This window comes from Alligator sinensis, unplaced genomic scaffold (assembly GCF_000455745.1).
Source record: "Alligator sinensis unplaced genomic scaffold, ASM45574v1 scaffold61_2, whole genome shotgun sequence".
Classification (NCBI taxonomy): domain Eukaryota; kingdom Metazoa; phylum Chordata; order Crocodylia; family Alligatoridae; genus Alligator; species Alligator sinensis.
Genome location: NW_005842108.1, coordinates 1,137,389 through 1,148,169, shown reverse-complemented (window position 1 = coordinate 1,148,169; position 10,781 = coordinate 1,137,389). Strand labels below are relative to the sequence as shown.

Sequence of the window (10,781 nt, the reverse complement as noted above, 5' to 3'; positions counted from 1 at the left end):
TCCTGCTGTTTTAAATAAGTTGCTCTGTTAAAAGATTGAACTATATTAAACTAGAAAATAACATTTTCATTAATTCGTATTGTAGTATTATCCCTCATCCCCTCTTACAAGATGTAGCAGCATTCTGAAAATTGTAACTGTATTTAGCAGTAAAGCAAGGTCATTGTTATTTCTGATATACAAGGAAACAGGTCTTTCACAAATATATTCCATTTTGACATTAAAATGTCTCTCTTCCCCCTTCCCAGCTTAAATACAAAGCTGAATATGTTAATCAAAGAGGCCACTATGTTGGAGTTCCCACTATGAGAGATGATCCCAAACTGGTGTGGTTTGAGCATGCAGGCAAGATCCATAATGACAGGTTGTACAAAGCAGCTTATAACAAATCAAAGGCTAGAATTCACATCCCGCCAGATATATTGTCAGTCGTGGGTGCCAAGGACTGCCAGGCCTTGGTCAGTGATATTGACTACCGTCACTACCTGCATGAATGGACCTGCCATCCTGACCAGAACGACTGCATCCAGGCAAGGAAGGCCTATGATCTACAAAGTGATGTAAGTGATTTTATATTTACACCCTGCAATTCTGACTTCTTGGTGCTTTAAGTATATGGCTTGTATTTATGAAGCTCACATATTTTACTTTGGCTTAACTCATGATATTGTCTGTGCAATACTTTCATTTCCTTTCATTTTTTTTCAGAATCTCTATAAATCTGATCTGGAATGGATCCGTGGCATTGGGTGGATGCCACTGGATTCTGTAGAGCACAAGAGAGTAAAGAATGCCCAAGATTTGGTAAATAAGGTGAGTAAATTTTCTGCAACGTGTATGATTCTGTCCTGGTTCTAGTGCATAGCATTTAAGGTGATATTATTATGTCTTTGCAGAGAGTCTATACAAAGGAGGCCCTGGACAACTTTTCCAATATGACATCAGTGGTTGACACACCAGAAGTTGTTTTGGCGAGGATTAACGCTGTCAATCAAAGTGATGTAAGCATTTTTTTTTAATTGTCACGGTAGCATTATTAGACAGCTTAATTATTATGCCAGGCTATGTTCTATAGTTAGCAGTGATATAGTTAGCAATGCTAGACTTTTAGTAAAGTGTTATATAAGTGAGCAACACAGGATTATTGTGTGATGGCATTTTGTGTTTTTCAGTAAAAAAAAATGTAAGATTTCTTGTAATCAAAATTAGATCCATTTTGGCTGAATTTATAGTAAAGCTACTAAAATCTTCTTACAGATCAAGTGTTTTTAATGCCATTTGAATCTGCTAATGTGCCAAGGGACGCTTGCTTAAGGATCATGGTGACTGGTATATCTTTGATAGTATCATTGTATATGAGATAAATTCACCAAGCAGTAAACATCAGCAACTGACAGGAGGTCTAATCAGCTAATTAATTTTCCACAGATCATTAACGTGTTTATTTTCTTCTTTAGCTAAAATACAAGGAAACATTTAACCTCGAGAGAGGCCAGTATATTGGTTCTGATGACACTCCACTGCTGAATCTTGCCAGAGATATGTCTAAGCTTTATAGTGATGTAAGTTTTTGTAAATAGTCTGTCTAACCACTTCATTTTATTTCACTTTGCTGACCCTAATGCGTAATGCCCTGGATTGGGACACAGCAGAGCTGAGTTCTATTCCTACCTCTACCATTAGTTGCTGGGCGCTCTGGGGCAAGTCACTTTACTTCTCCATGCCACTGTTCCCCTATCAGTAAAATGGGGATTATTATATTCACTGTCCTTGGCAAACTGCTTTGAGATCTACTGATGAAAAGTACTGCGCTATACAAACAGTACAGTATAGAATAGGCAGGCAGTATTGTAAATGTATGCATCTAGAAAAATGCTTTAGATTTTTTAATTATACATCTAATGAAACTTGAATGAAATGTCAGATTTACAGCTGGATGGGGGACAACAGGACTAGGAATATTTTCATGAATATGTAAATACAGCTTTACCTATTTTGTATTGTGCTCTATTACCAAGGCTTCACATTTAGATTATAGATAATTTTTCTGGTACCATTTTGAAGTAAGGGCATTTATATACATGCTCCGGTAGTGGGGGAAGGGGTGCCCTTTAATACATGAAATGCTGGAAGCTGCTGGAGCGTAGTAATTACCACACTCCAGCAACTGAGTCTGCTCGAACGCGTTGTAATCACAGTGTGTCAGAGCAGCCTTACTGCACATGTATAAGTGCCCTAAGGGACTATTGACTGTAGGTAATGGTAGAAAGACCTAACTTTAAATATTTTGCTCATATGAATATGTTCATTTGAAAATGTACTGGATGTTTTAATCAAAACGTATACATCTTTTTTTTGTCCAGAAACTGTATAAAGATGCATGGGAAATCACCAAACCTATAGGTTATACTTTGGACGAAAAATACATCCCTGTCGTTGGAGCTAAGCATTCTAATTATATTAACAGTGAGGTTGGTGTGAATCTTCTTTCAATACCATGTATCTCTTTTTGAGGTATTGCTTATTTGAATCATCTCAACAATTTTTGTGTGACTATTTTGCAGCTTAAATATAAAGCAATATATGAGAAGCTGAAGGGCCATTACTTGGCTGGGAAGGATGTTAGTGAGTTCCCCAGCGTCATTCATTCTCTAGCATTCCAGAAAATGAGGAGTGCGGTAAGAAGAGATTTTTATCTGTTATATTACTATCTTTTTCAGTATTGTGGTATCTAATAAGCCTTGATCCTTCAACACACGCAGGCATTTGTTAGTAGAAAAGCTGAAGGATCAGGCCTTCAAAATTTAACTCATAATAAACACTCTTGTATTTGATTAAGTCAAAACATTGTTTTAAATTGGCAGATTTTTCTGAATGCTTGGTGTGTAGCTAGGAATCAATAAGTAAGTGTGAAGCTGCTTAGGAGGCTAAGATGACAATTAATTATAGAGGCTGATAAATTGACCAAGTTTGAAAGAATGGACAGCTTCATGCAAGATAAGTCCATCAGTGGGACATGATACTTAGGAGCAGAACCTACAAATTAGGACTTCCTGGCACTGAATGCTGCAAGATGTAAGAGAAGAGGGGCAAGGGATAGATCAGTATATATATGCTCCACCAGTATACTCTTCCCCTTAGCCCCCACTCTGTGTCACCCACTCACTATCACATTGGGCTTGACAGATTAATTAATATTTATTGTTTGCAATTGCCTGAAATCTGAGCAGGTATTTTATTGCTCAGTCTACCTTTGCTTTAACAGAGAATTTCAGAATTAGTTTAGAGTCACCTGGCAGTACTTGTATATCCACAGAACAGAGTTATGCCTGTGGATGCTCATCTACTTGAAACTTTCATATACTGGGCCATCTGTTACCCTCCCTGCATACTCATATTCTCCTAAAGGCTATATGCAATTATATGTAATATGATCACTAATATTCTGTCTGCATTTAGTCACTGTGATCTAGCTAGCAGAGTGTGAGCAGAAGGTCTGGTGAAGAATAAAAGCAGCGATGGTGACAAGAGGAAAAATCCCCCTTTCCTTCCAGCTTTTTAAATTAAAAACAATCTCTGGAGCATAAGGACTGCTTACACCTTGAATCCTCATTCATTCCCTCACCAAGGGTCAATCTTCCCTTTGTATAATTCTAGTAGAATCATTTTTAATTTAAATTCTTCAGCTATGCATAAGCATAGAAACCTTTCTATGAAATCCATGGGATTTTTCCTATTTAGTTTTGAAGGTACAGAATAGGTTCCAGTGTTATAGTCTGTCATAGTCAAACATGTATCTGAGAAATACACATTTTTAATATTCATTTTTCTGTTCCCCCAATACTTTGTTTTCTAGCTGGCATACAGGAAGAATTATGAAGACACCAAAGCAAATGTCCATATCCCAAGTGACATGTTGAATCATGTGTTGGCTAAAAAGTGTCAGTATATCCTCAGTGATCTTGAGTACCGAACCTACTTGCATGAGTGGAATTGTTCACCTGAAGAACATGATGTTGTTCTGGCCAAGAGAGCCCAGGAGATTTTGAGTGATGTATGTGTCCTATTTATTAATTAAAATGTTGGTAGCTGAATTAATTTAGTGACTTAAGCTTCTTGATTTATTTTTTTAACTTTTTAACATATGAAACCATACTTTCTAAATTGCTTCAAGATATCATTTGATTGAATCTACATTAAAGGTCTTTATATTATTTTTCTTAGGAAATCTTTAATTACCTTATTTATTATTATTTATATATGTTGTATTTATTATTTCCTGTAAGCTGCTTTAACTTACACTGGGGACCAAAATGTTTTCCAGAAGCTGCAAGCAGCAACGGCTTACTTTTGTACCACCATTGTCAGGTGCTGCACCAGTTACAGAGACAATAGAATGGTGGTACAGGTCACCTAGCAGGCTGTAAAGCACTGGCTTAGCCAATGCTGTAATTGTAGTATGAAATTACATATGAATGTGGACATGGCTATGTATGCCTTAGAAAATCTTGTTGTGTGTTTAATATCCTGAACCTGTATGTCATGATTTGTTGTTGTGTTCTGTTTCCCATGTAAATTTATGTTGAAATAGCTGCAAAAACATAGTGACAACGAACACTTTTTTGTGCTTAGATATAAACTTTCAAAAGTAACTTTAAGCAAACAAAACTTGTTTAGAGCTCGTAGAATCATTGTATATTGCCACGTAGAAGACACTAGTTAGATATGGGAAAGATAAAGTTATCACTTTTGAGGCAGAGTGCATGCTTCTGCAAGCTAATTAATTTATTTTCTTCAGGTTATATATAAAGATGACTTAACTTGGCTGAAAGGATTTGGATGCTATGTATGGGACACTCCACAAATCCTGCATGCTAAAAAATCATATGACCTGCAAAGCCAAGTAAGTAAATCTTCTCTTAGCTGATAGCAGGATTTGTAGTAGCGTAGTATGCTTGCATTGAAAATCCACCATGTAGTGTTTCAGGTTTATCTGTAGAAACATCATTAGTTCCTCTTCTTATTGAAAAAAACAGAATAATAAGGGTAGCAAGTAGCCAGAGGATAGGATTGCAAGCAAGTTTATTTTAATCTGAAGATCATGAGGTTAGTCTACTTAGGGCACAGACAGAAATTACATTTTTCGCATGTTCAGGCCCCTGAAAGCACTCTACAGCCATGCCGTGACACACTTTCACGGCTACAGAGCACTTTAAAGTGGCTGATTATGTGAAAAATTAACCCTCCTCAAATAAGGTATCAGATGAAGGTGCTCTACTTTGTAGAACCTTAGGTAACTTGTGTTCTCTAGGGTTAATTTGTCATGCAATTGGGGCTGGGCTGATGCATGGGGCTGTCACCAGCACTGCTCCTTTCACAAACTGCCAGCTTGCCCAGCCTGAGCTGAAGTGAGAGGGGGCTAGATCAGAGCCCCACCACCTTGTGGCCCCCCTCAACCTCCCTGGCTGGAGTAATGGGGTTGAGCCCATGAAAAAAGCAGCTCACTGCTGCTGGCTTGTCCCTCCCTCCTTCCTCCCTGATGACAGCCCCAGTGTTGGGTGGGGGGGGGTGCATGGCTGAGGAGCGGGGCGGCTCCTTGGCTGGGGAGAGGGGCTTCTTGGCTCTCTAGGTAAGCTCGATTTCCTCCCGCCCCTTCCCCCCACCCAACAGGTGAATGTCCATTGGGTTGGGGGCTCTCTAACTCATGGCACTGTATGTATGTAAAGCACCATGAATTAGAGTGGGGGCCTGAATGTCTGTCAGCATCCTTACATGTAATCTTTCATCACTCCTTTGCTCTGGACACAAAGGAATAAAAACAACATGCAAAGGATGTGGTTTAATTAGGCCCTTGTGTTTTTTACTTAGCTGGGAACTCTACATCAATCACAAAGTACAAATCATCCATCCTTACCAATGTGGGGAGGGCTGTCATCAGCTCCCACCTTCCAAACTGGTCTCAGCCTGCTGATGTCTCACTTCATATGAAGGCTCGAGAAAGAGGGTTGTCTAGCTGCTGCACATTAGGAACCTAAACTCCCTGTCTCAGCTTCTTTAAGATGTTTTCCTCTTAGTCTACTTTAAGTTGTGGTTTATCAGAGAACCAGACTGCACTGGACACCTGCAATAGATGCCTGCTACAGAGGCATAGGCTTTGATGCCTTCATATCATGCCCAGAAATGTTCTCAGATACCTAAGACTTCCCTACTTAATATCAAACAAAAATATATCCACTCCTCAGAGAGGTTTACCCCATTGTCTCTGAGTAACTCCCAGTATCAACTGGAATATTATTGCTAAACTACCAAGAATTGTCTTCCCTCTTTTGGATAACTCCCTAGTTCTTTCACCTGGCCTTTTTATCTGGGCCCAGCTGCTGGGGCAGGGCTTAGATACCCTCTTCAGGGTATGCAGGGGTCTGTGACTTACCTGAGCTCTACCAGCCTTCTCCCAATCCGCAAGACAGGGGAAGACTTTAAAGGTCAGCCACTCCCCTTCCGCACTGTACCTAGACTTCTGGTGGCTCCGGGCGAACTCTTAGTATAGCGCCCCCTTTCGCCAGAGATAGTGATGATAATAATAAAAAAGTACCATTTTTGGGCCCCCTTTCTGTCTAGGCCCCAGGCAGGTGCTCCTTTCACCCATGCCTGTGTCTGGCCCTGCTACCCTTTCTTTTCACTGTCATGACAAATACTCCCTCATCACGTTTGAAGTTGCAGGAGTTACATTTAAGTTCCCAGGTTTCTCAGTATTAAGTAGAGAAACAAGTGGGGAGATATAACCAGGTTGCTGAATTTGCTAGAAGGAACAGGCTGAAGCACTGTCAGAATTAATACTTCTTTTTGTCTGTTTTCTTAGCTTCAATACACAGCTGCAGGAAAAGAGGGTTTGCATAACTACAGTGTTGTTACTGACACTCCAGTTTATGTGACTGCAGTTCAGAGTGGCCTCAATGCTAGTGAAGTAAGTCATCTCCCGTTTTTTCCACCATGAAGCTCCTTGGGTTCAAAACGATAATTAAAAGAGCGATTTCATCTTTATATTTCTTTCTATAGGTGAAATATAAAGAACATTATCACAAAACTAAAGACCAATACACAACTGTGGTGAAAACAATGGATCATGATAGAATCGAAAATCTGAAGTATCTTTATAGCAATGTAAGTGATTCTAGCTCTTCCCCTCAGATAGCAAGTGGGTAGGATTTTCATTTTTTTAGTTGTTGTCGATTTTTTAGTTCCAGATCCTTGGCAAATTACAATATATTGATAAGCTGATTTACTGCAGAAATGCTCATTTAAGCTAGGACCCATTCTGATATGAGAATGGGCATCAGTAAAAGAAGAGTTGAGTTTGTCATCTATCAGATGTATCCTTCAACCTGAAAGGAGGTTATTTTGACAAACGTAGAGCCTCTGGGGGTAGAGTAAGAGTTCAGAGTTCTGTGGAGATATTATTTAAAATGCTAGTGGTTTTAATTGCTTTCCTATTTTGTTTATTACTGAACATAAGAGTATTTTAACTCATACAGAAAAACATTTTACCCCCTCAGAACCTGTACAAAGACGCCTGGGAGAAGGTAAAAGCCACGGGTTACATACTGCCCTCTGATGCTGTTCTTCTGTCACGTGCCAAAGAGCTGAAACATAATGCTAGTCTTGTAAGTGAACAGAATATCTTCAGCTTTTGTGTCTTAGTAGTGATGGAAATGCTTATTGAAAATCACTAGAGAAAGATTAGGGTATATCAGTCTGACTCAGCCATCCACCCTATTCAGCAAAGATTTAAACATATGCTTAAAGTTATACATGTGAGCAAATGCTTTGCTGAATATGCTTAAATGTTTTGCTGAACTAAAGCCCATACAAGCTAGCTCTCTTGAGGTACAATTGTACAATTAGAGATTTACATTTATAAGTTAAAGATGTGCAGCTATTTCCCTATAAGAGATACATTGAGTATTCTTTAATGCTATTTTATGGCTTCCAGAATGTATGTGCTACTTTACTATCTATAATAAAACTGAAGAAAAAACCTGTTCTGAAATGCTTGTAATCTCCATTCATCTTGCTGGGCTAGTGCCCATTTCAATTGCTGAAGAATATGGCTCTAAAAATGCAGTTGTCATAAAGGAATAATTTTACATCCTTTCCTGGTCTCTGCTTAGGTCAAGTATCGGGAAGAATATGATAAGTTTAAAGCACTTTACACTTTACCTAGAAGTGTTGATGATGATCCCAACACAGCAAGATGCCTTAGAGTTGGCAAGTATAACATTAATGTAAGTATTTAAAAAAATAAGTTCTGGTAGTGAGCACATTTAGTAGTCATCCAATATTAATCCAGATTTCATATGTAAGTGTGTATCAGCTTTTCATATTGCTAAACTCTCTATTATATATATCTAAACATGTTTGTGTGTGCTTCTGGCCCATCTGCTAAGTTAAGTTACCTTTGTGACCAAGCTTTTGGCATGTTGTCTACAGAACAAAATTCTATCTTTCTTGCAAAACCTACCGTGTTGAGGGACTCATTTACAATATGGATCTGTGCTACTGTAACTAACAGACTTTTCAGTCTTACACGTGTAAATGATACCAAACCATATTTTAATAATGCCATTGATTTGCATGGGAGCCTAGAAATCACCAGCTTGTGAATTATTTTAAGTGTAAATCAGACTATCAAATTATAGTTAATGCTGGTAGTGACCATATAGGCATTCCAACTATTATCTCACGAGAAAATCAGCTATTTTAAACAGTGCTTCAGACTGTATTGTGATATTACTAATATGTGTGTTTAACTTTGTAGCGTTTGTACAGAGAAGGCTATGAGAAGAACAAGGCCAAAATCCACATTGTACCAGATATGTTGGAAATAATTGGTGCTAAGGACACGCAGAAGAAAGTCAGTGAAATTGATTATCGTACGCGTCTCCATGAGTGGATTTGCATGCCGGATCTTCATATCAATGCCCATGTTCGAAAAGTCACGGACCAGCTTAGTGATGTAAGTTCTCAAGCATGATATTCTGAACACATATGGTTAACCTGGACTTGTGGTTTTTGATGCATAAATTCCACATGCAAACTGAATATGACAGTAATAGCCGTAACTGCAGTATCATCAGATTAGTTTAGCCACGCCAAGTCCTTTTCTTTAAGTGAAGTCAATTTACACACTAAAATGTTCAGCATTGAAACATTTTTTACTATATTTGTTGGATACTAATAATTAAAGCTGGTTATAGAAATTCTTTGATCTTATTGAAAATGTGATATTTTCCTAGTTGTAGAAATTAGAAACAAATATTCATACAGTTGCTCAACCATTTAATAAATTTTTCATGTATTTCCTTTATAAAAATGTATTGCTTTTGCAAATAAATAAATATTTTAAGAAATCCTAGGATCTACGTGGAACAATTCTATTGAATTTGGTAAAACTATCCAAATTTTCTGAGGATTTTTTCCTGTAGATACCTGATGCGATCAGTGGTACACCATAGTGAAAAACATACGTCTAACTGAAACCCTTCTTGTTGAATTACTTCTGTAGCGGGGCTTCCTCACACAGTTCCTTATAGTCAGTAAATCAAAATTAAAAAGATTGAATGGTATGTTTGCCTTTTCATTTTCAGAGACATTTGTTTATGGAATATTGGAAAGGGTATTTGCTATTGAAAGTTAACCTCTGGGATTGATTTAGTGATAAGCAATTAAGTTGTACTGAAATGTTTATCATATCTTTTTTGTTCTAATACTGTAGGTTGTCTACAAGGATGACCTCAACTGGCTGAAAGGCATTGGTTGCTTTGTTTGGGATACTCCTGAAATTCTCCATGCCAAGCATGCTTATGACCTTCGTGATGATGTAAGTCTGACCTGTCTACTTTGGTCCTGCTTTTTAGTTTCTTTCACTTCCAGGCATACTTTTTAGGTAAAAGAATGCAGTGCAAAAACTGCATGTAGCCCCTTGCATGAAAGCCAGAAAGCCTTTCCTGTCTATACTAAAATGTTCAGATTAAATGTTTTGATCTTTAGTTTTTAGTAAAGAAGTGTCCATCAAATAGGCCCCACTCAGAAAAGTACTTCAGCATTTATTTAAATGTATGTCTATTCAGAGAAATGCTTAAATGTGCTTAGGTTTAAAAATATCCTTAAGTGTTATTGCTATCAAAGGGACTTGACAAGATACCTAAATACTGTTCCTGAGTACTGGTTCTTTCATGACTCAGGTCTTTTGAGCTATGTAGGGTATGAAACAAAAGAATTAAAAATGTAATGTTATAAAATTAAATCTGTTCAAGAGTAATTGGAATTGCTTTGGGCTTGTGGTTTCATATGGTAGACATAAATATTTAATGAATGATTTTTTTAGGTTAAAGTATTACAGTATCCCTTTAATGCAACCTTATGACTTTTTATTCAGCCAAGCATATCAATTATGTACATTGAGCCTTTTTGCTTATAAATTCTTATTGCCTGAGTGCATTACTAATACCATGAAGAAGATGCCTAACTGAACAAGTGCCAGAATGAAGCTGTTTTATTTTTTCGCTGCAGATTAAGTACAAATCCAAGGCAGAGAAAATGAAGAATGACTACACCATGATCCTTGACACTCCTGTCTATGTTCAGAATGTCATCAGTGGCAAGAATTTGAGTGATGTAAGTACTGATATTACATGTCCATCCTGTAATATAGTAATATATGCATCATGTCTCAGTAAATATGCTCTGATTATTTTCCTGCTATTCTTTACTCCCCTGGCAAC

At 37.7% G+C, this 10,781-nt stretch overlaps 1 protein-coding gene across 35 annotated transcripts in view; it reads left to right on the top strand.

The window, feature by feature from the left end:
- Positions 1-10,781, top strand: part of NEB (nebulin) — a 214,835-nt gene that overhangs the window by 139,355 nt on the left and 64,699 nt on the right. For all 35 annotated transcript variants that reach the window (XM_025205209.1, XM_025205234.1, XM_025205245.1 and 32 more), the window contains 15 exons: positions 249-560; positions 709-813; positions 897-1,001; positions 1,458-1,562; positions 2,364-2,471; positions 2,565-2,678; positions 3,857-4,054; positions 4,799-4,903; positions 6,860-6,964; positions 7,057-7,161; positions 7,554-7,661; positions 8,169-8,282; positions 8,816-9,013; positions 9,773-9,877; positions 10,570-10,674. In XM_025205209.1, the coding sequence (XP_025060994.1) occupies positions 249-560; positions 709-813; positions 897-1,001; positions 1,458-1,562; positions 2,364-2,471; positions 2,565-2,678; positions 3,857-4,054; positions 4,799-4,903; positions 6,860-6,964; positions 7,057-7,161; positions 7,554-7,661; positions 8,169-8,282; positions 8,816-9,013; positions 9,773-9,877; positions 10,570-10,674 (1,992 nt within the window). The remainder of the gene's footprint in view (positions 1-248; positions 561-708; positions 814-896; positions 1,002-1,457; positions 1,563-2,363; positions 2,472-2,564; positions 2,679-3,856; positions 4,055-4,798; positions 4,904-6,859; positions 6,965-7,056; positions 7,162-7,553; positions 7,662-8,168; positions 8,283-8,815; positions 9,014-9,772; positions 9,878-10,569; positions 10,675-10,781) is intronic.